Here is a 26,281-nt window from a genome sequence, read left to right on the forward strand (position 1 = left end):
CAGGGGAAGGGAGAAGTCAATGACCTCACCCCCTTTCTTCTGCAACAAGCTCTACCTTGAGCAGGAGAGAGACTTTAACTCAACGAACCCAGCATTTCAGTGTCTGCAGTGTCTGGGCTATTTCTTTTCCTCTTTTCCTTTTTCTTTTCTTCTTTTCGTATTCAAGTCAACAGAAAAGTTCTGAGGCTGCCTGAGGTTTCTTCAAGGTAGGAGGAGAGTTAGCCCTGAATAGAATCAAAGAACAAAAGAAAGTTGCTTTGAGATTAAATGCCATGAGTCATGTTTGTTTACTCTCTAGTTATCTTGTAGTTCTTAACCTAGTGGTTTTACACATACACACACTCACACACACACACACACACACACACACACACACACAGAGAGAGAGAGAGAGAAAGGGGGCAGAGAAGGGAGAGAGAGAAACTAGACTTGGACAGTTAGCTATCTTAAGCATATTCGCTTTGGATTTAATATCAGGAGAGTCTCTATCCAAGTCTTGTTGTAGGATACAGTAGTGGATAATAGGTGGTGAACAAAGTGGTTATGAATGAAGTTGCTGGACATGAGAAGAGGAAATAAAATTACTGACATTAAACTTTGGATCCCAGCAACAGATTTCCTCTAAACATTTTGAGTACTAATTTCACCCTCTCTGGAATCTCACTTGTTCTGCTTTTTTTAAAACAAGTAGAGAGCGAATTTAACATCATTTGACATTAAGAATTGTTAGGAATAAGAAAGAGAAACATCACAAGAGGGTGTGGCACTATTCTGTGGATTTTCTTCATGCATCAACCTGGCACTACTTTGAATAATATCCATCCATCCATTGGGCAAATCTTTATTCTGAACCGACTATATTTTAGACATAGTTTTAGGCACTAGGGATGTCTCTATTAATAAGATAAATATGACCACTGACTTAATGAATCTTTAGTTCTCCCAGAAAAGGCAGATGTTGCGTGAGTGGATTGAAAGGCCTGAAGGAGGAGTCCAGAGAACACACGGAACCAGCAGCAGGCAGACCAAATATACTTGAAGGTCACGGAAGGGTTCTCTGTGGAAGTGACGTTGAAACTGAATCCTGGAGAATGGGTCAGATTTAGCTAGGTAAACGGTAGTTGCCTAAGAGGTTCAACATGATCTACCACTGCCTATATTTCCAACCTCATCATAAGCCACTTTCACATTTGCTCACCATTCATCAGCCACATGTCTTCTCTCAGTTCCTCATACTGCCTGCCTGGAACATTATATTCTAAACCCACTGTCTCCTCACTCTGTATGGCTAGCTCCTTTTTAGGGCTCAGCCTCAATTACTCTTTGTTCCTGCCTTTTACCTGTTTCCATAATTTTATACAACTCTATTTCCCATTGTTTCTTTTATTTTTTGGATTCCTTGTTTTCTGATTGTTTTCTAGAGATGGAATCTCCAAGAGGGAAGGGAATGTATCTAGCTCCTCACTTTTACCTCTCTAGTCCCTTGAACAATGTTTGACACATGGTAGTTATGCCTTAAATATTTGTTGACTAAATGAATGAATAGAAGAGATAAGTTACAGCCTTGAGTGGGAAAGAGCTTGATACATTTGAGGGAAAGAAAACCAGTATGGCTTTAGCATAGAAAGCAAAAGAGAGAGTAGTGGTGTGGGGTTGAGGAAGTAGACAGAAATTCAATTTTGCAATCTTTTGCACTGGTATTCTTCAAATTGCTATTAGTGAGTCATGAAATCAATTCAGTGGGCTGTTACCAGCATTTAAACAAAAGTATTAGACTAAAATCAGAGTACATTGTGCTTAGTAAAAGTATCACATGAAACTTCTATATTTTAAATATTTGTCTGTGTATATATTTATGTATTGTATTGTGGTATGCAAAGTTTTCTCTGTTTTGGTTTGCAGTAAATAGGTGTAAGAGCCACCATTGTAGACCATGTTAAGGATTTCTGACTTTTCTACTAAGAGAATAGAAACTCATTGATGATATTTTCCCAGGAGAATAGATTTCAAGATTTCCTTCCAATTGGAGACATTAATCATAATAAAAAGTGTTACTACTTTTAGCAACATGTATGCATGAAAAATCAGGGTAGGCTGCATTTATTGCTACCCCTAGATTGTCTCATTTTGTTTCTACAAAGTAAGAACTATGTGTTATTCACTATTGTTTCCCAAGTGCCTACTATAGACTAGGTAGATAGCAAAGATGTGTTTGTTGAATGAACAAAATATCTCGTATGAAGCTACTGTTTGTGAATGGAATGGCTGTAAGTCCAAGCAGATGCTCTTCTGCTATGCCATTCTCATTATTACAGTTTTTAACACAGAAAACTTTGGTGAGAATAACTACCAGAATCTTGCTTAATTTTTGAGGTTCCACTATGGAGAGTGTCAAGTATAAAGTCTATAGGGCCACAGAGTTTCATGCTATACACCTGGCTGATTCATCTTTTTTTTGCTCCCAAGCACCTTACATAACACAAGGTCTATTGTAGATACTTATTTGTAAGTGACAAATATATAAAAAATTTCTGATTTTCTACTGTCACAACAATAATTACCACAGATAGTGCATCTTTCAAGTAAATATATAATGTTATTAGTGATAAGTCTATGTAATTAATTCTATTGTAGATATTTATTTGTAAGTGACAAATATATAAAAAAATTCTTATTTTCTACTATCACAACAATAATTACAACAGATAGTGCATCTTTCAAGTAAATATATAATGTTATTAGTGATAAGTCTATGTAATCTTTATCTTAAAAGCGAATCATATGCATTGAATATTTATTATGGGCTAGATACCTTTCACAGTAGTGTTATTCACATTGCAAGCAAGTAACCTGGGTCTTAGAATATGAAACTGGAGCTTGAATTAAGGTTATTCTGCATCCCATATCCAATGGTGTTTTCACCAAATTATGCTGCTTCAATAAAGAAAATAACTGGCTTTCCTTCATCCTTTGAATCCCTGATAGTACTGCCCTGGCATTGTCCTACATAGACATTTCAGCTTCTGGAGAGGGAGGACATAACCTCTCAGGAATTACCACTACTGCAGCAAATCTAAAGGTCTTATGCTCTTGGGCCTAGTAGCTTTATGTGGACCATCATATGCATAGAACACTTCATATTAAGAAGTTATTTCACTTCTGAGGGAAAATGATATGAGGGAAATATGGATGGTAAAGATGAAAATGAGGCACATGATTTTATATTATATCATCCACAAAAATATGTTCCACCCAGAGCTCTAGAGTATTAGCTGGATTCTGACTTGGGAACGGATGTGGTTCCCATACTTTGAATTTAGTTGGCATGAAAACATCAGTCATATTAGTAGAAAGTCATTGCTGATCACTTTTAAAATGTTGTAATAGAAATAGCACAGAAAATGCTGATAATGGGAAGTGCTGAATTGTAAGGATCATATCACTCAATATAGATATATATTTCTTGTATTATAAATTTAAGTATAAATACCAGAGTACAAATTACTCTTTTGTAGTTTTGCCTGCATTGTTTTATGTCATCCTTTAAAGATAAAATATAGTTTCAAAAATACTTAGAGCCTAATCAAAGGCACAGTACAGTATAGTAGTAAATGGATAATCATGTTTGTAAGATGTGTGTAATATGTAGTTAACTAGGGAAAAATAATAAGAGGTAAAAGAAATTCATATCGGTATTGATTAACAGTGTAAGATAGTATAGTAGAATAGAAAATGAGGGATGAGGGTAATACAACTTATGGATAAATAGAAAATGAACATCTCTTGACTTGAGCAAAATGTTTTAGTGTAACTGGGCTTGAAAATTATCCCTTTTACATGTATACATATATCCTATCATTCATTCATTATCTAACAAATACGTATTAAGTGCCCACGTGTGCCTACATAGGGACTGGGAATTTCACAATGAATGAAACACACAAAAAACCTGCCTTCATAGAATTTATATTCTAATGAAGAAGGGAGAAGAGACAGATAAACACAACAAAAACTACATAAGTGGATATTAGGTGGCCAAAAAGCAAGAAAGCAGGGGTTTTGCCAGTTTTAAATAATAGGTCAGGGAAGACTTCACTGAAAAGATGATATTGGAATAAAATCCTGAAAGTTATTGACAATAGCAGCTAGGTCAACCAAAATAACAGAAATGTGAAAGCTGAGTGCCTTAGTCTGCTTTCTGCTGCTATAACAGAACATGACCCACTGGGTAATTAATAAAGTGAATAAATTTATTGGCTTACAGTTTTGGAAAGTCCAAGGCCAAGGAGCCAGCAGTTTTGGTGCCTGGTGAGGCTATTCTTTTAGATAGCCATTGTCCAGAGGAGAGGAAGGCTGGATCTAAAATATGGCAGAAGGCAAAAGGGCTAAGAGAGAGAGCCCATTCCATGAGCCCCTTTAAAAAGGTGTTAAACCCACCCATGAGGGTGAAACCCTCATCGTCTAATCACCTCTCAAAGGCCCCACCTCCCAATACCATCACATTGGCAATTAAATTTCAACATGACTTTTGGAGCAAATGATCGAACTATGGCACTAAAGCAGTTTATAATTGGTTAATGTTATCAGCAAACTTTTCTACTAGGTTTAAAATAAGAAAATGCGAAACCAAGATTATAGTAATGTATTATGATAAATTAGATTTATAGTTTGGTCTCATTTTTATGTAAAAAGTTGATTTAAAATGCTGTATGCATTTTCAGCCTGATGAATATGCATGATAAGATAAAAATACTTGTACTTTAGGAGCTTAAGAAGTAAGTGATGAAAGTAAATAGATGTTTTACTTTAAAAACATTTTTTTTTCTTGTTGGTATAAATAATGATGATTGATAGACCAGAATGAAGAATGGGGGGATCTTTATTTTTTATAATTATTAAATAGAGAACCATGGGTGATTTTTACCATTCATATAATATTGCTTCATATTTTTTACAACCAAATATAATGAAGAACCTGAGTTTAAAAACTCAAGGGTGTATTAGAAGATCCCATTTTTTAAAAAAAACATTTCAAATCCTCTTTTTTCCTATTGCTTTAAGTATTATGAAAAAGCAGTGAAACAGCCTGGAAAGATACACATCATAATGAAAATGGTGATTACACTTTATTCTTTGTTCACTTCAGCAGTTTTTGTTTGTGACAATGAGCAGGAATCATTTTTATAATTTTTTAAAAGTTAATGTTTAAAAAGAGAGATCGTTAACAATTTAAAACAAATTTGATTTATTTTGAAATAAAAACATTTTAGAATTTACATACTAAAGATAAACAATAAAGATATTTGAAAAGGTATTCCAAATTAGATGTAACTTATAGAATGCTGAAATATAAGTACATGTTGTTTTATGAAATTTCCAAGACTTGGTATAATGGAATAGCTAAGATGTTCATTCATTAAGTAGTTTTTTATTTGATTTTAAATAACAAAGAGTAATTGTAGAAGAATAAAGGAAAGTATACAGAGTATTTTTCCATGAAAATATTTTTATTTAACTGCTTCCAAATTAAACTGGTGTTTTCAAATAAACAAACATTTCTTTAAAAATGTCATTACTAAAGTTCAAATTCAACATGAATGTACTTTTGTAATTCCTAATAAATAGTTAAGGGAAAAAATCTTTCTTTTTTATTGTGAATTTGTATAATGCTGACCCTACTGAGGAAACAATGACATGTGGCTTAATTATAATATAAACAGTACAAAAATAATTTTAAGTTTCCATAATTTCAACATATTTCTCATAAAATACTTGGCAAATGAAAAGCAACACAAGCCCCGTAGTTTCCTAATAATTATTCACAGTATAAATTTGAACAAGTAAATATGGAAAGTAAACAGTATCATCAAAACACATTTTACCTTTTCCCTAAGTTATGTGTGAAACCCATTTGTATACACGGGGAACTCAACCTATCTAGTGTCCTTGGATAGACTTTTTCTTCCTAAGACGCATACTCATAATTGTTTAAATCTTAGAACTGCATCCAAGAGGAAGCTTAACAATAGTGATTGTTTGTTTTGTAGGTTTTGAAGACGCTAGAGTGCCAAAGAAGACTTTGAAGTGTGAAAACATTTCCTGTAATTGAAACCAAAATGTCATTTATAGATCCTTACCAGCACATTATAGTAAGTCATTCACTGTTTATGAATTCTTTCTTGGAGGGGGACTGATATGTTTCTGTGTGTGAGTATTGCGGGCTTTGCTAGTAAAGTAAAACTGTGACAACTTCAGCATTTGTTATTAAAGTCATATGAACTTAATGTGATACAAAAAGGCTACGGAACATAATAAAACTAATTTATCTCTTCATTTTATTACTGTAAGTTTCCAGAAAAGAGGAACTTGAAAGGAAAAAAATACCCAAACATCCATAATAATAATGGAACAATAAAAAATGTTGTTATCACTTAGCGATCATCAGCCTGCATAGTTTACACCCTTTGCATGACTTGGTGGAAAGAAGAATAAAAGTAAAAGAATTTCTGAGTTTAGGGCTATATTTTGGTTTGCATTTTCAGGGCAATTAATTCTGTAAACTTTCCCTTAGTTAGATATGTTTAAATAAATTCTTCTATGGGTGGTTAGTTTTAGTAAAGAGTTAAGTAATTCATATTTTAGTACGTAATTTTCCAAACTCCAGTGGAAGTATACATGCTCTTTTCTGGTCAATAAACAGAAGAGAGATTTCCTTGCTGAATTCAACATTTGAAACTCAGGTTTATATGAAGTAGATACAGGTTTTATCGATATTTAAGGAGTAATCCATAGCCTCATTTTCACTTGAAATAAAATGCTGTTTTCTTACTCTGCATCCATTTCTAGATATCATCCTCTTTCTTGCTCTCCTTAGATAAAAAGTTTAATATATTATAATTATTTGTAATGCCTTCTTCCCCTCCATTCATAACTTGAACCATTGATCTGGCCTCAGCCATTCCACTTCACAAAAAGGTCTAATTAATTGGCCTCTCTGGTGTTAAGTCCAATAAACTCCTCAGTCCCCTCACTCCTTCTGTCCAACTCTGCTGCTCGTTACTATTTTCTTGAAACTCTTCTCAGATTTTTCTGGTTTTGTTTCTTCTGTTCCTTGCTGTTGGTTACTTCTCAGTTTTCTTAAGAAAGCTCTTCTTTCTGTCTGATTCTCTTCTTTTTAATAAATTGAGGTATACTATATATAAAGTGCATAAATCTTAATTGTTAAACTTGGTGAATTTTTACAAACGTATTTGGAATAAAAATGTATTCCACCCATGAAACCATCACTCAGGTTATAAGCACCCAGAAAGACTTGCTCATATACCTTCTAGTCAATAACTTGCCTCAAAGGTAGCCAATATTTTACCTCTATTATCATGGGTAAGTTTTGCTTATGTTTGACCTTAATATACATTTCTGCAGTCAACATTGCGTCTATGAGATTCATTCATGTTGTTGTGAGTAGCACACTTCCACACTTTTACATTGCCATGTGGTTTTTCATTATTTGAATATGTCATAAGCTATTTCTTTAGTCTACTGATAACCATCATATTCTCTTTGAATGGCAATGGTGATTTCCTATAAATCAGGCAAATATATATGTGTGACTTCATTTCTTTTCTGTTTTATTAGTCAAATAGTCTGTGTTTGCCCCAATGCCAATCTATCCTAATTTCTGTAGTTTGCCCCAATACTGATCTATCCCAATTTGTGTAGCTTTAAAATGTGTCTTTATATATGGCAACGTAAATCCTCCAATTTTTTTCTTCTTCAAGAATATCCTGTCTAGTTTTAGTTCTTTGTATTTCCATATAATTTTTGTATTCATTTTGCCAATTTACACACACATGCACACAAAATTGCTGGGAATGTAATGATTCTACAGAGAAGAGATAATATAATAACAATATTGAGTCTTCCAATCCATTAACAAACCATGAATTTCATCCAAAACTAAATGTTACTTATTTTTATCTTTAATTATCTCAGTAATGTGTTATAGTTTTCCTTAAGAAATCTTGTGTATATATATTTTTGATGTATTTTTTAATATTTGATGTTTTAATGTAATTGTAAAGGTATTTGCAAACTGTATTTTCCAATTAGTTGTGCTTTTTTTTTTTTTTTTTTTTTTTTGAGATGGAGTCTTACTCTGTTGCCCAAGCTGGAGTGCTATAGTGTGATCACAGCTCACTGCAACCTCCATCTCTCGGGTTCAAGTAATTCACATGCTTCAGCCTCCCCTGTAGCTGATATTACAGGCATCCACTACCATGCTCGGCTAGTATTTTTGTATTTTTAATAGAGACAGAGTTTCGCCATGTTGGCCACGCTGGTCTTGAACTCCTGGTTGTTTATGTTTAACAGAAAAATATGAAAAAATTATTTATAATAACCATAATATAAGATAATGTAAGCCCACAACGTAAGGGCTCTGATAAGAGACAATGAAGATGACTCTAGAGTATGTAACAGGAAGAATTAATAACAGGAATCCTTCTGGAAAGGATTTCTAGGGGAAGTAACATATCAGCATAGACCTGAAGGTTAGTAGAAGAAGTTTGTCAGTTAAAGAGAGAGAAAATGACTTTTCTGAATTGGAAAAAATAAGCGTATGTGAAGTAGTCTGAAGGCGCGATATAATAGTACACGATTCAAGGAAATGAAAGAAGTTTAGTATGGTTGGAACACAAAACATTTCAAAGAATATGATTATATTGAATGACTTTCACTCTTCTACTTGATCTGACCAGGTCTTATTACTGACTGCCATGCAGCCCCCACACATGTCTTGTCAGACGATCTGGTGAACCGGCCATTCAGTTTCTTCTTTTAACATAGCAGAGTATATGTATTTAGTTTTTACATTTTTAAAAAATTATACTTTAAGTTCTAGGGTACATGTGCACAATATGCAGGTACATAGGTATACATGTGCCTTGATACATAGGTATACATGTGCCATGTTGGTTTGTTGCACCCATCAACTCATCATTCACATTAGATATTTCTCCCAATGCTATTCCTCCCCCAACCTCCCACCCCCTGACAGGTTCTGGTGTGTGATATTCCCCACCCTGTGTCCAAGTGATCTCATTGTTCAATTCCCACCTATGAGTGAGAACACATGGTGTTTGGTTTTCTGTTCTTGTGTTAGTTAGCTGAGAATGATGGTTTCTAGCTTCATCCATGTCCCTGCAAAGGACATGAACTCATCCTTTTTTTATGGCTGCATAGTATTCCGTGGTGAATATGTACAACATTTTCTTAATCCATTGATGGACATTTGGGTTGGTTCCAAGTCTTTGCTATTGTGAATAGTGCCGCAATAAACATATGTGTGCATTTGTCTTTATAGTAGCATTATTTATAATCCTTTCGGTTTATACCCAGTAATGGGATTGCTGGGTCAAATGATAATTCTAGTTCTAGATCCTTGAGGAATCACACACTGTCTTCCACAATGATTGAACTAATTTACACTCCCACCAACATTGTAAAAGCATTCCTATTTCTCCACATCCTCTCCAGAATCTGTTGTTTCCTGACTTTTTAATGATTGTCATTCTAACTGGCGTGAGATGGTATCTCACTGTGGTTTTGATTTGTATTTCTCTGATCACCAGTGATGATGAGCATTTTTTCATGTATCTTTTGGCTGCATAGATGTGTTCTTTTGAGAAGTGTCTGTTCATATCCTTTGCCCATTTTTTGATAGGGTCGTTTGTTTTTTTCTTGTAAATTTGTTTGAGTTCTTTGTAGATTCTGGATATTAGCCCTTTGTCAGATGGGTACACTGCAAAAATTTTCTCCCATTCTGTATGTTGCCTGTTCACTCTGACGGTAGTTTCTTTTGAATACCAGAGTATATTTAAAAATCAAACTGCATCTGGACATCTAAGGTTCAGCACTGGGACCTTTTCTTGAAAATTTTGTTAACTATAGCAACATATTTAGGCTATGGTAATTACCTATGTGGTAATATTATATTATACCATATTACAAAACGTGAATAAACCACATATTGCTATCACATTTTTCATTACTTTCGCCAATATCAGACTTAGACATCAACTAGCATTCTAATTTATAGCCCTTTTAAATGAAGAGATCTGTGAGCTTTACAGTTTCCTTCATTCTTCTTATTCTTGCTAAGTGTATATGAAAAAAAACCAACTGTGGGTGTGTGCATATGTGTGTGTGTGTAAATTGTTTTTTAAAAAATTTCCTGCTATGGTTTTCACAGAAAGATATTTTTCAAAATATGTAAGTGAGCAAGCACACTCAACACTGAATGATATTAGTAAAAAGGAAAGTTGGAGTGAATCAAGCCAGCTTACTATTAATAGTAATGAGCTCTTGGTGCCAAACAGGCTAACACAGTTTTGGCTGCCTCCAGGCCAGAAGACTGGGCTCATTTTCACCATTCCTGTGATGCAGGGACATGTTGGAGAATCCTGTGGGCTGATGCAGCAATTTGCAGCCAGCAAGCTCACTTGCTTCCAATGGTGCTTGGATTTTAAGAAGCTGGTAGGAAAACAGAGTGACAAATACATGACAGAGTTTAGTTTCCATATGTTTAGAATCATTATGATGTGACTTCCAACCTCAAGGATTTTTGTACCTTCAGAATTTATTGAAGTTTTTTTTGTTTGTTTGTTTGTTTGTTTTTTTTTTTTTACCAGGAGCCATCAATTTCACAAGTAGAGGTCAAGTATAAAATATTTATAACATTTTCCATCTTTTTATTCTGAAAATATGAGTCATATGCCTGAAGTGAAAAAATTCACACCTCTTTCTACCACCTATTAACAATGGAGGGGCACTGTCCCACATCCCACAGAAACTAAGGTTGTCTTCACGTTAGGGACAGTAAACCACGTGGATATGGCAGCATGATTGCATAGTAAAATACAAGAACTTTCAAAAAATATAATTGTAGGATGACTGGAAATTTTACCAAAAATGTAGAAAGCTATTATTCAGATTATTACAGTAACACAGGAAAGAAAACCACCACTGAATAAGTAATCAAAGAACTAGTGTTCTGGTAGGAGTTCTAGTCTTACCAGTTACATGATCATGAACACGTAGACTCTGACTTTTACCTGCCTCATCTGGAAAACAGGGTATGAATAGGACCTGCTGTGTCTGCTTCACAGAGCTTTCAAAAATAGTAAATTGTTACGTGCACAAAATTATTCCTTTGAAATAATGAAATAAGATATTTTCAGAAAAGTTAGATGGTGAGATGCTGTTACTAGAAAATCAGAAATATAAAAGTGGTAAAACTATTATTACAAAAGCACAGGACTGCTAATGAGTTAATAATGAGTTTTTTGGCAAATAGTAGAATTTCTGTGAGCACTCAAAATCTAAAAAATGAAGAAGAAGAAAGCTAGTGTATTGGGGTTCTCTAGAGAATCAGGACCAATAGGAGGTATTAATTCATTAAGTATGTGGTATTAATTAATTTATTATGACAAACAGGAGATATTGATTAATTTGTTGATTTATTATGAGAAATTAATTGATAATTAATTGACTAATGATTGGCTCACACAATTATGGAGGCTGAGCAGTCCTACGATCTGCCGTCTCAAGCTGGAAACACTGTAAAGTTGGGGTGTATTTTGGCTTTCGTCTGAAGGCCTGAGAACCAAGGGAGCTGATAATGTGAATCCCAATCTGAGAGCAGGACGAAATGCAAGGCGATGTCTCAGCTCAAACAGTGAGACAAGAATAAATGGGGATGAATTCTTCCTTCCTCTGCCTCTGTTCTGTTTGAGCTGTCAACAGATTGGGTAATGCCCGACTGCATCCGGGAGGGCAATCTACTTTACTTGAGCCCACTGGTTCAAACGGTAATGTGATTTAGATATACCCTCATAGGGCACACCTAAAACAATGTTTAATCTGGACAACACACGGCCTACTGAAATTGATATGTAAAATTAATCATCACAGCTAATGATAAACTCCTAACTTGTCCTTGATATCATTCATGCCCTGCCACAAGCCTCCCTTAGGGGGTGAAAGTGTGCTAATTCAAAGTAATGTCCATATTTCTGCCTCTTTTTTTTTTTTTTTTTTTTTTGAGAATCGCTCTGTCCCCCAGGCTGGGGTGCAGTGGCGCGATCTCGGCTCACTGCAAGCTCCGCCTCCCGGGTTCACACCATTCTCTTGCCTCAGCCTCCCGAGTAGCTGGGACTACAGGCGCCCGCCACCAAGCCCGGCTAATATTTTGTATTTTTAGTAGAGACTGGGTTTCACCGTGGTCTCGATCTCCTGAGCTTGTGATCCGCCCGCCTCGGCCGCCCAAAGTGCTGGGATTACAGGCGTGAGTCACCGCTCCCGGCCGTTTCTGTTTCTTTACCGCACAACATAGATCAGAAATTCCTAGAATATCACCAGGTTTATCTTTCAGTTCTCAAATTTCTTTTTAGTTCGTTTAAAAATTTTCTCAGGCTTTTTTTATACTCCCACTCCCATATAGTCATATTTCAATTTGACTTTCTTTTCCTTGAACACTGTAAGTATAGTATAGCTGATTAATGGATGGGTTTGTTTCTGTGCCTGTTGATTAATTATGCTGGTTTGCAGACTTGGTGTCATGACTCGTTATAATCCCAGTTATCTTTGATTTTGTGTTGAACGCTATGGTGAAAAATAGAAGTAATCTTTCAGAGATAACTTATTTGCTTCCATCAGGCCCCTGGGGATACTAGCGGTTTGGGACAAATGTAATCCCAGTTCCAGATTGGTTTTCTGGGCAGCTTGTATTACACTAAAATGGGTTACCAGTACATAGAAAGGATGTTCACGTTTAGTCCTATGTCACAATCTATGGAGATTTTACTTTGAAAGAGGAGTGTGGTTTACCGGGGTTCTTATTCTTAGAATGCTGATGAATCTCTCAAGGCTGCGCAGTCTCTTAGTCCTCTCCTCTTCTGGATCAGCAAATGCCCCTATGGCAAAACTGAGCTCACCTCTCTGGGATTTTTTGTGCTCTTTTTCACCTTTGCTCTCTGTTCTGGTAGTTAATGCTGCCTCCCAAGTAGCTGGGATTACAGGCGTGGGCTACCATGCCCAGCTAATTTTTTGTATTTTTAATAGCGATGGGGTTTCACCATGTTGGCTAGGCTGGTCTGAAACTCCTGACCTTGAGTAATCCACCCTCCTTAGTTTCCCAAAGTGCTGGGATTACAGGCCTGAGCCACCATGCCTGGCCTGAACCTTTTATTTGTTGCTTAATGAAAAGAACAAGTAAAGCAGGGAGAAGGTTTTTAAGAAGTGCCTCAAAATAGGGATAAAATATCTAAAATTGCATTTGTTAGCGTATCCATATTTTCAAGTGTATTGGATCTATTAGCCTTAAGGTTCACATTTGAAAATCATCAGTTCTAAGGCATCTTAAATCTGAATGAACATGACTTATCATCTAGGGCAGTAATTCTAAACCAAATAAATATGACTTCCCCAAAGCGCCAAGGATGTGTGAGAAAAACTTTTCAAATGCACATGCTACTTCATGTGTTCTAATGAGCTTCTCTAGAAAGGTGAAGGTGCGCCTGTTCTTCACAGTCCGCTCAGTCACTGTTACTCCAGGAGAGTGTAGATTTCCTCATAAGTATGGAGGTAGGAAAAGGCTGATGTTCACACTTTTTTTTTGTGATGCTACAGCTATTTAGTTACCATTGGACTAGAATCTATATTATACTTACAATTTAGGTGCTAGATATTTGGGAAGTTGTTTCATTTCAGTGTTTTAAGGATATTATAGTCACTATAAATTCATGATGAATATATCATTAAATAAATATTTTACTATTTTCTTTTTTAAAGAAAGGGTCTGCTGTATTGCCTAGGCTGGCCTCAAACTTCTGGGCTCAAGCGATCCTTCTGTCTGAGCCTCTCAGATAGCTGTAACTATAGGTGTGCACCACAGAACCCAGCTAAATTAGAATTTTAGAACGAAGCTGTTAAAATTAATATTTTCTTGTATTGGTTTTCACTGCTAGGGCAGTCCCTGAAATCTTGTTCCTTTTTTGTTTGAAACTTCACTTTTAAAAATTCTGTTTTTAATTGACACATAGTAATTGTACATATATACGGGGTACAGTATGATGTTCCATTATATTATACATTGTGTAATAATCAAATCAAGATTTTTAGCATATTCATCATCTCATACATTTATCATGCCTTTGTGGTGAACACATTAAAAATCTTCTGTTCTATTTTGAAATACGCAGCACGTTACTATTAACCATAGTCATCCTGCTGTACTGTAGAACACCAGTACTTATTTCTCCTACCTAACTTTGTACCCATTTACCATTCTCTCCCCATTTTCTCCTCCCTCCTATCTTCCCTAGCCTCTGGTAACCACTATCTTACTCTCTACTTCTATGGCCTCAACTTCTTTAGATTCCACGTACGGGTAGATCTTGTGCTATTTGTCTTTCTGTGCAAATACCTAATTTTTTTTATTTTTTATTTTTATTTTTTGAGACAGAGTCTCACGCTGTTGCCCAAACTGGAGGGCAGTGGTGCGATCTCAGCTCACTGTAACCTCCGCCTCCTGGGTTCAAGCCATTCTCCTGTCTCAGCCTCCCAAGAAGCTGGGATTACAGGTGCCTGCCACCATGCCCGGCTAATTTTTTTATATTTTTAGTAGAAATGGGGTTTCACCATTGGCCAGGCTGGTCTCAAACTCCTGACCTCAGGTGATCCACCTTCCTTGGCCTCCCTCCAAGTGGTGGTTTACAGGTGTGAACAAAGGACAGGATTTCCTTCTTTCTTATGGTTGAATAGTATTCCATTGTGTATGTGGACCACTTTTATTTATCCATTCATCCGTTGATGGGCACTTAGGTTGATTCCATATCTTGGTTATTGTGAATGTTGTGAATGTTGTAATAAACATGGGAGTGCAGATTTGTCTTCAACATACTGCTTTCATTTCCTTTGGATATATGCCCAATAGTAGGATTGCTGGACCAGATGGTAGTACCATTTTTAATTTTTTTGAAGAACCTCCATACTGTTTTACACAATGGCTATGCAAATTTACTTTTCCACCAACAGTGTATAAATGTTTTCTTTCTCTACATCTATGCAAGCATTTGTTATTTTTGTGGTTTTTATAATAGCGATTCTAGTTGGGAAGAGGTAATATCTCATCGTGGTTTTGATTTGCATTTCCCTGAGGATAAGTGATGTTGAACATTTTTTTTCATAAACTTTTTGGTCATTTGAGTGTCTTCTTTTGAGAAGTGTCTAGTTAGGTCTTTTACTTGTTTTCAAAATCAGATAATTATTATTATTATTATTATGTTATTGAGTTGAGTTTCTTATATATTCTGGATACTAGTCCCTAAACTCGTGATTAAAAGAGGACTTAAAATCTTCCTACTGCAATAAGAATGCACTCTGTATTTGGTTTTATTTTTAAAAATATATACAACTATAGGCCAGGTGTGGTGGCTCACACCTGTAATCCCAGCACTTTGGGAGGCTGAGGTGGGCAGATCGCTTGAGCCTAGGAGTTTGACACTAGCTTGAGCAACATGGCAAAATCCCATCTCTACAAAAACAAAAACAAGAAACAAAAATTAGCTGGGTGTGGTGGTGCGTGCCTGTAGTCCCAGCTACTTGGGAGGCTGAGGTGGGAAGATCATCTGATCCACTGCACTCTAGGCTGGGCGATAGAATGAGACTGTCTAAATAAAATAAATAAAATAAAATAAAATAAAGTAAAATATATACATATATATATAATATAATATATTGCCAAATTGAATGTATATACTTGTGCAGGTGATAAATTTCTTGTTCAAGGGGAGAAGAATCTCAAGTCACATTTCTGATTTTGATTTTCTTTTAGCGATATCTTCTAGAGCTAACAAATTATGTTCCAAATTAGATGTTTTGAGCATTAACATAATTTCTGCATATGGCCAACTCATGACTGATAATTTTTGAATAATACCAAGGTTAGGTATTATTGTTAGACTAAAAATAGATAATGCTGATCATTCTTTAAAAATGTAGGTGAATAATAGCAAAATGCCTGTGCTTCATAGTTATATTAGAATGAAACTCCACACCTGAAAGTGAAACTGAAAATAAGCATCTTATCAAAAAAGCCTCATGATTTGTTAATGACGTCAATGCAGCCATTAAAAAAAAAATTTTGAGAAGGTGCCTATTGCCAATTGTGGTGATCATAATCTCTGCATTCAGTAATAACATATAGTCTTTGTCATACTAACAGTTTTTAGTTTTAAAAATTAGGCAAAGTTAGGTTGAATAGAGAAAAACAATATTTGCATGCAGAATCTACTTTATTTTCCATCAGCTTTATTTTATGATTGTTTCTTTGGTTCTTGTCTTATAACAGTAGAGTTTTAAACAGATTAGGAAGATCATCAAATTGATTTTGTATAAATTGGTTCTTTTTTTCAATGCCAAACATAGTTACATATATCAATATACTTATCCAGACTTATCCAGAATGAATTTAATCCAGTAGTTGTTTTCCTAATGAATAGGAAATTGTAATTTTGAAAAGAAAATCACCTTGGTTTTTACTATGGAAATGAATATGAATGCAGAAAGACACTCAAAGTAATCCAAGACCTGAAGGCAAAGCTTAATCTTCATGACTAAGTCGGTGGATTGAGCTTAGATTTGACATCTCAATTGAAATATGACATCTCTCTCTGCCAACTACCAGCCACCATTGTCCTGAGTCATTAGTTTCCCTTGGAAAACACTGGTTGTGAATTCAGTAATATAATTTCCTCTGGCACTATCCCTGAGATATAACCAAACATCTCCTATCCAAGTTGAAACCTAGCGCAGTCTGGACTAGTTTGAAATTGCTTGTGATAGTGGCCCCAGGAAACATGGTAAGCGATTCTTAAAAGACTATTTGGATAATCATTGACTGAAACTGAACATCTTTCTCCAAGAATATGTGCTTACTTTATTATAGATACTCTCTTATTAATCTTTAAAGCTCTTTGAAAGAGATGGGCACAGACACAGAATGGCAAGGCTGAATTCTAGTGAAAGGTCATCATTTACTATCTATGAGTAACTGCGAAATTACTGAGTCTCTCAGAATCTCATTTTACTCATTTATAAATATAAATAATAACACCTATTCTTTAGGGTTGTTGGGAATATTAAATGACAGTTGGTGTCTACTAGGATGTATGACATATGGTTCACATTCAATGAGTCCTTATAATAAAAACAATCTTTTTGTTCATGTTATTAATAAACATTTAGTATATGAATATATTTGCAGCAACTTCAAAAATCAAATATTAAATAATGGATAAAAATATTGCTAGCCGGGCACGGTGGCTCAAGCCTGTAATCCCAGCACTTTGGGAGGCTGAGACGGGCGGATCACAAGGTCAGGAGATCGAGACCATCCTGGCTAACACGGTGAAACCCCGTCTCTACTAAAAAATACAAAAAACTAGCCGGGCGAGGTGGCGGGCGCCTGGGGTCCCAGCTACTCCGGAGGCTGAGGCAGGAGAATGGCGTAAACCCGGGAGGCGGAGCTTGCAGTGAGCTGAGATCCGGCCACTGCACTCCAGCCTGGGCGACAGAGCCAGACTCAGTCTCAAAAAAAAAAAAAAAATATATTGCTCATAGTTTTTGTGATACAAGGAAGGTTTCTAGGTATTTGAAAATCCATGTAATATTAGAAATTCTTAGATATGGAAAAAAAGCATAGATGATTTTGGGAGGGGGCATCATTATGTGTAATAATTATTATTGAGAGGGTTTCTTTTGCAGCGAAAGCTAATTTTAAACAGATTTTCAAGAGCATTTTCTCATTGTATTTCAGGCCCAGTTATCACCTGTGTAGATTCATTTTCTGCATGTGGATGTCCAGTTGTTCAAGCATCATTTGTTGAAAAGACTATCTTTGCTTTGTTATATTGTCTTTTCTCCTTTGTCAAAGATCAGTTGACTTCATCTATGTGCTTCTCTATTCTGTTCCACTGATCTGGTTTGTTTGTTTGTGTATTTTTTTTTTTTATTGCCTGTACCACACTGTCTTGATTACTGTAGCTTTATAGTAAGTCTTGAAGTTGCATAGCGTCAGTACTCTAACTTTTCTCTTCTCCTTCAATTTTGTGTTTACTATTCTGCTTTTGCCTCTTCATATAAATTTTAGAATCAGTTTCTCGTTTTCACAGAATATTTTGTGATTTTTGTCGGGACTTTGTTGAATCTATAGGTCACAATGGAAAGAAATGACATCTTTACATTATTGAGTCTTCCCATCCATGAATATTGAATATCTCTCCATTTATTTAGTTCTTCCTTGACTTATTTCATATGAATTTTGTATTCTTCCTCATATAGATCCTCTACATACATTGTTAGATTTATAACTATTTCATTTTGGGAAGTGCTAATATAAGAAGTATTGTGTTTTTAATTTCAAAGTCTACTTGTTCATTTCTGGTATGTAGAAAAGCAATTGACTTTTGTATGTTAATCTTATCTCCTGCAACCTTGTTATAGTCATATAATTAGTTCCAGGAGTATTTTTTCAAATTGATTATATTGGGTTTTCTTCATAAACATTCATGTTATCTGTGAACAAAGTTTTATTTCTTCATTCTCAATCTATATACCTTTTATTTCCTTTTCTTATCTTATTGCGTTAAATAGGACTTCCAGTACAATGTTGAAAAGGGGTGATGACAGGGTTCCTCCTTACTTTGCTCCTGATCTTTTTGGGGAAGCTTCCATTTTGTCATCATTAAATATGACATTAATTATAATTTTTTTTGTAGATGTCCTTTATCAAGTTGATGAAACTTCCTTCTATTTCTATTTCGCTGAAATTTTTTTTTATTATGAATGGATGTTAAATTTTGTCGGATGCTTTTTATTCATCTGTTGATATGATCATGTAATTTTTCTTGTTTAGCCTGTTGATATGATGGCTTTAATTAATAGACTTTTGAATGCTGAATCAGCCTTGTGTATCTGACATAAACCCCACTTGGTCATGGTGTATAATTCTTTTTTTTTTTTAGACGGAGTCCACTCTGTCACCTAGGCTGGAGTGCAGTGGTGGTGTCTTGCTCACTGCAACCTCTGCTGCCAGGGTTCAAGCGATTCTCTTGCTTCAGCCTCCCAAGTAGCTGGGATTACAGTCACACACCACCATGCCCAGCTAATTTTTTGGTATTTTTAGTAGAGATAGAGTTTCACTATGTTAGCCAGGCTGGTCTCAAACTCCTGACCTCAGGTGATATGCCCGCCTTGGCCTCCCAAAATACAGACATGAGCCACTGTGCCCGGCCTGGTGTATAATCCTTTTTATATGTTGTTGGACTTGATTTACTAATATTTTGTTGAGAACTTTAGCATGTATGTTCATGAGAAACATTGGCCTGTAGTTTTCTTTTCTTGTAATGTCTTTGTCTGGTTTTGGAATTTGGGTAATGGTGGCCTCCAAGAAAGATTTAAGAAGTATTCCCTCTGCTTTAATCCTCTGGAAGAGGTTGCAGAGAATTGATATAATAATTGATATAGTTTCCTCTTAAATGTTTGGTAGAATTTAACAGTGAAGCCATGTGAGCATGGTGCTTTCTGTTTTGTAAGGTTATTAATTATTGATTCAATTTCTTTAATAGACGTGTCTATTTAGATTGTCTATTTCTTCTTATGAAAATTTTGATAGATTCTGTCTTTTAAGAAATCGATTCATTTCATCCAGGTTATCAAATTTGTGAGCGTAGAGTTGTTTGTAGTATTTCTTCTGTTATCCTTTTAATATCCATGTGATCTGTAATACTGTCCCTTATCATTTCTGGTATTAGTAATTTTGTCCTCTCTCTCTCGCTCTCTCTCTCTCTTTTTTTTTTCTTAGCATGGCTAATGTCTCATTGATCTTATTGATTTTTTCAAAGAATCATTGATTTTCTCTATTTCCTGTTTCCAATTTTATTGATTTCTGTTCTAATATTTACTATTTTTCTTTTGCTTACCTTGGATTTAATTTGCTCTTCTTTTTCTAGTACCCTAAGGTGGTAGCTTAGATTATTGGTTTTAGTTCTTCTTTTTTAATATATGCATTCAGTGCTATAAATTTCCCATTCAGTACTGCTTTCAATGCATCATTCAAATTTTAACAAGTTGTGCTGTCAATTTCATTTAGTTTCAATTATTTTTCTGATTGTTCATTTCATCTATGTATAATAAAACTTTGGCTACTCAGAACTCTTGGATGTTGAAGGTATTTCTTTTTTAAAATAAAGTTGAATAAGCATTATTTTGAAATATTTTTATGCTTCTCTGACTTTTTAAACAAGATATGCTCATTATTCATGTCTTCACCTCTTTGATGCTGTATTATAAATTGGAATATTAATTACACTATTGATGGAGTGATTTCTACAGAAGCTATTGAGTGCTGTCTAATTTTTGTCCCTATATTCTACTACTGCTGGTCCTTATCAATCTGTCTACACTATTGACATTTTTTTTTTTTTTGCCTCCTTGCATTTAGACTGTCGCTACTCACTTTTCAGTATTGTCAGTATCTGAGCCTCTTTTTAATCAATTATGAACTTTTCAACCAGTTAAGCAAGCCTACTAAAATTAAGGGAAGTGACCTCTCCTAAGATTAAAACAAGAAATGCTTGAGTTTTAGATAAAGACTTTGTAACCTTTTCAGTTGCTCCAAGAACTATGTGAGTTCCTGCTTCCTCATTCTGCTTTAGTGAGTAGAATTGTTTAATAACTGTTTCCCATTTAAGTGACGTGTCTAATGAAGTTCTCTACCTGTTAATGTTTATTATGTTCATGCAAGGTGTTAGGCTAATAGCAAATTTTAATATTCTTGCATATGATTTCTAACAAATGCATTACAATTCGTGCAACTTGTTTGCTGGTTATTGCCTTGGGTCCATAGGGTTTTGAAAGCTGTCCTGGAAACGTCATTCAGAAAATACTTTTGATTGATTGCTTCAGTGAACAGCAACAACAACAACAAACGAATCTAGTACGTCTTGCTCTGAGTTCACCTTTATAAGCCAGGGCTTCCTAGTCAACAAGTACAAAGCCTGATTGTGCTCCTAGAATACCTGCAGTCCTGATTTACATTTTTTACCAAGTGCTTGGTAAACCGGACTACAAAGAAGTGCTCATGGTCAAGCTGTAGTGACATTTTAAGGCACAATCTAAACTTCCCAATGATACTGTGATGAGAGAGGAGAGTGGAAAAAGAAACAACCTTAGATCAAATAATGTTTCTAGTATGCATGCTACTTGTTTTTAAGTAGACTGTTTTAAATTAATCTCAAGGAAAAAATGAGGTTCTATGTTGGAAGCTTATTTTAAATTTACTGTCATTTTATTTCCAGGTGGAGCACCAGTATTCCCACAAGTTTACGGTAGTGGTGTTACGTGCCACCAAAGTGACAAAGGGGGCCTTTGGTGACATGCGTAAGTACCCATATTTTCTTTGCTGTTAAACATGTGTAATTATGGTTCACCCTTCAATTGCTTGAGTTCCTTGACAAATCGGAGATTCTGCCTTCTTCAAATGTGGTTATGTTTGTTGAGATCTTTGAATGATAACATTCCAAACAGTTCTCTGATGCTATCTGTCAGAATAGCATTTTACCGGGCCCTTAAATTAGCCAAAGTCACAAAGGGGGCCTTTGGTGACATGCGTAAGTGCCCTTATTTTCTTTGCTGTTAAACATGTGTAATTATGGTTCACCCTCTAATTGCTTGAGTTCCTTGACAAATCAGAGGTTCTGCCTTCTTTAAGTGTGGTTATGTTTGTCTAGATCTTTGAATGATAACATTTCAAACAGTTCTCTGATGCTATCTGTCAGAATAGCATTTTACCTGGGTCTTAAATTAGCTGAGGTCACTTGGAGTCAGACAAAAGGACTTTCTTGTGATGTACACATCTTGGGAATTCAAAGAAATTTTGTTTAATTTTGCTTCTACAAGAGTACTGAGTAAAGACTTTAAACAAGCTGCCTCTGTGAGGTATTATACATTTAGAATTTTTAAAATATAGTTTTTCTCTAGTTCTTATGCCTTTGAGTATGTTTATTTTGTATGCAATAGCCATAGAAACTGGTATAGGACAGCCTGAAATGATGCGAACCACAGCCTGAGGATAATGCTGAATTAACTTGTTTACAGTATCTTCCTTCATGCTTTTAAAAAAAGGCAGTTTTCCTTGTGGAATCTTATTATTTAAATGGTTGGAATTCATGCAGGTGGGAATAGAAAGAATAATGGATACAATGAAGTATTATGACGATGGGTTTGATAACATCCTAGATTTAATAATGTCTTAGATTTGTTACCATCTTAGATTATTAATATGGGAATGGATAATTTAACTCTCAAAACAGGTTTTGGTAAAGGAACAGAGATTGCAATGTATCATCCAGGAAGCAATGTAGGGTTCTCAGCCCAAATGACATTTCAACTGGTACCTAAAAGAAAAATATCTTGGTCATGAGAGCAAGAAGAAGTCCTAGGCAGAGAAAACAGCACGTTCCAAGGCAAAAAAGACCAGAGTGCTTGTGAGGAGCTAGAACAGACCCAATATTACTAGAGAATAGATAACGGGGATGATAGCCTAGGATGATAAGCCGTGGTAAGACAAAGACTTAAGACTGAGATTTTTTCGTTAATGCAATGGGAAGAATTTGGTGGCATTTAAGTAGTAAGTCATACACCTAAATTTTCATTTTTCAAAATGTTGTGATTGTAGTATATTAAATATATTGGAGAAGAATATGGAAAATAGGTTTTTCTTTTTTTTTCAAAGAACAGGAGGGACGTCAGCTTGTTGAAATGGCAATGAAAATGCCAATAAAGAGGGAGGAGTTAGATACTAAGAAAAGAAAGAATGTGAGCTTAAAGCTTCAGTGAATGAGGAGAGTCCAGGAAGCTGGTAAATGTCAGAAGCGAGGAGAGGATTGTTAGATAGAATCTAACAGCAAGAGTTTTGGCTGAACAGTGGTTTTCATGGCAGGTGAGGAAAGCAATGGCAATGTCTTCAAAACTAGCTTCGATCAGAGGTTTACATTTTAAGTTTATCTCAGACTTCAGTTTAAACCATCTAATCATCCCTTTATTAATATTTTTCTGAAGGTATTCTTATTTTGCTTTTTCACAATTCTTTTCATTTTCACCATTTTAATGAGAATTTACTGAAAGAAAGGCCCTTGTGAAAGAGAAGCCTCATTAGAAGCTGTATTTAGAGACTATTACCCACCATAATCTTAAGATAAGGTATGAGTTTTACAACCAAAGAGGTCATGCTGTGTGTTGGAAAAGCCATTCTTAATTCAACTAAATTCTATGTCAGTAGCTTGTCAGACATGCAAAAGATAGAGCTAATTTGACTTTTAAAAATACAGTTATTATCTCTTAGATAAAGCAGCAGCAACCCACCCCCTCTTTTTTTTAATCAATGCAGAGTTCTGTTGTGTAGAGACAATGGCTATTATTGTGCTTAAGATGAGTCCAACAGCAGTTCAAACTTTATGCCCCATGAGTCTCTTTCAACTGGTGTGGATCTGATTTTCTAGCAACTTCTCATGGTAGGCCCAGGTACTTTGGCAATGGTTATTTATTATAATTAGAATAGGGAAAAAAGCAATGCTGAAAATTTCATTTTAAATCTCTTTGAATTGATATTGATAATATTACTAAAAGAACGAACCTGAGATATTAATTCATCTCCTGGGACAGAGAACATTTAGATTTTGGATCCCCACAGTGTACATAACACAGATTAGACTCTTAATTTTAGAAGCTTCCTTTTTAAAGTGAAGGACCCATGGAAGGAATGGCCACTGAAGATTAATTGCTATGGGAGAAAGGACAGTATTATGGCATTCTGTTAGAATTTTTATTCAGCATTTGTAATTGGATTATTTTTGAATTACTGCTTTTTTTGTGTGGGGAGGGAGTTGTTGCCAACCATTTACATCACCTTAATGAGTTCACAGGAGTCAGGAAGAGACAAAAAGAACATGAAGGATTTTTCGAGAAATAAATGTAGTGATAAAGTTACTATGGAAAAGTGAATTGATGATATACAGTGCCAACCACTTTATTTTTGAAAAGTTCCGTAGGAGATTCTAGTGAGAAAAGGCACAGGTATTAGCCATCACTTTTCTGAGAGGAATTTTGTTGATATTTCTTGGAGAGTTTGATCTATACAAATTACCAAATAGCTGAATTTGGGGTGTTTGTTTATAGCAGTTCTTTAAACATAGACAAGAATAGAACTATAAGAATTATTTTTTAAAAGTCCTAAGATCTGTGAAGACCAGGATCACAGAACTCTACATCCTTTTCTGTTGTTTATAGTGTCTGCATTTATTTATAAAGGTAGAGCTCCATAAAATTCTACATCTTGGTAAAGAAGAATGATGGATTACTACTGGAGTTTTCTGCCTTGCTTGTGTGTGTGAGGGCTTTCTCAAGGGTATCAAGACAAATAAAACATCAAATAGTTAATTCTTGGTAAAATATTTATATCTCTTCACCTTATACATATGTAACAAACCTGCACGTTATGCACATGTACCCCAGAACTTAAAGTATAATAATAATAAAGGATAATACTAAGGTTATATCTACTTTTTATTTTGTCCTTTCATAAATCATGCTAGCCCAACTAGCTACATTTAGAAATATGCTTCTGTACTGTTAAAACATCAGAATAAAATCAGCAACACCCAATAAACTGTCTTTTGAAGAATCAGAGCTGACATTTTAATTTATAGCATCTCTTTCATTCCTTGTTTTCACTTGAGGGCATTGACAAGCCAAGAATAAGACAGCTGCCAGTTCCTTCCCAGTCATGGTTGCTAATCTCAGTATTACTCAAATGTAGTATTTATACCCAGTGCTCCAGTAATAACTCTTTCTGCATTCTTATGTTTACAGTTCATAGGAAGAGGCAGTCTGAAGTTCACATTTACACCTGACTCAAAATCATCACTCTATTTTTATCTTTGAAATAAGTAACTTGCATTAATTTGACAATATTAATGTAACTCTTGCTTTTAAACCTACAGGAAGTTGTTGTAGATATGATATGTAACAAGCTACATGTCAACATCATGTTGGGTGCTAAATGTTGGGTGAATGTGTGTTAAACTCTATATTCTACATTGTCCTTTTCCTCTTTTAACAGAAGATAAGTTTGCAGAATGGCTGCAGTGAGTGTAGTATTTCAATTGGTCATAGAATTTTCTTTGTGCCTGTGAGAAACAGAACACACAACTCTGGCCACAAACTCATTTTATAACCAAATGAAATAGCTGACACAAATGCAATAGCTACCTTATTGAATTTCTGCTTCTTTTAGAAAGTGTTGGGGAAAACACAGATCCTGAATGATAATGGAGTCTAGTCTCAGAATTCAGAACTATTAGAGCCATGTTTCACTCCCTGCGATGAGATTAGATAAGAAATGCCATCATGTTTTTTACATGATAAAATACTACAGAATATTAGAGTTTTAGAACTATCCTAATTATGGATATGTATACTGAGGATTCTTTCCTTGTCTGGTCCTTTTATTAGACACATGAACTCTTTTTCTTTACAGAATTAACATCACAAACATTAGAGCTTCTAAGAGCAGTTATAGGATTGCAGGTGGATCTAACTTAAGTATTCAAATGACAACGGTGTTTAATGCTCGCATTTAAACTCTAATAAAAAATACATATGCTTGGGAAAATTATGAACTCATTGTATTCAAGCCAATTTTATAAGATTGTGTTGATTAATATCTTAACTACTTCTTTAAGATTTTCTTAATAACCTCAGGCTCTTAATATTCAAAAAGTCTGTATCTTTAGGTAAATGATATTCTATTTCTGATAACTTCCTGGCAAGATTTGGATCAAGTTTCTAATTTTTAAAGGGTTGTGCCATTTGCAGTTCTCAGGCTGGAGCTAATCTTCCCCAAATGGTGCTTCTTAGATTTTAATGTCCGTATGAATCACTGGGGGTTTTTATTCAAAATGCAGATTTTGGTTTTGTAGGTTTGGGGAGTAGATTCCAAATTTCTAACATACAACTGATGTAGACATTGCTGACCCATGAACCACATTTTGAAAGGCAAGCTCTAGGCAATTTCTTCTAGTTTACGTTTGCTTACCCTGAGATCTACAGGACTTGTGAGCAGAGCAAAGACTTTAAAAATCCATGATGGAACAAAGATTCTAAG

At 35.1% G+C, this 26,281-nt stretch overlaps 1 protein-coding gene across 4 annotated transcripts in view; it reads left to right on the forward strand.

Moving 5' to 3' along the window:
- LOC105484603 (phospholipase A2 group IVA) overlaps positions 1 to 26,281 on the forward strand; it is a 164,253-nt gene that overhangs the window by 34,733 nt on the left and 103,239 nt on the right. For 3 of the 4 annotated variants that reach the window (XM_071077332.1, XM_011746427.2, XM_011746428.3), the window contains exons 2-3: positions 6,048 to 6,149; positions 21,417 to 21,498. In XM_071077332.1, coding sequence (XP_070933433.1) covers positions 6,117 to 6,149; positions 21,417 to 21,498 — 115 coding nt within the window. In that variant the 5' untranslated portion in view covers positions 6,048 to 6,116. The other variant, XM_011746426.3, reaches the window with a different exon arrangement.

The sequence above is a fragment of the Macaca nemestrina genome, chromosome 1 (genome assembly GCF_043159975.1).
Source record: "Macaca nemestrina isolate mMacNem1 chromosome 1, mMacNem.hap1, whole genome shotgun sequence".
Taxonomy (NCBI): domain Eukaryota; kingdom Metazoa; phylum Chordata; class Mammalia; order Primates; family Cercopithecidae; genus Macaca; species Macaca nemestrina.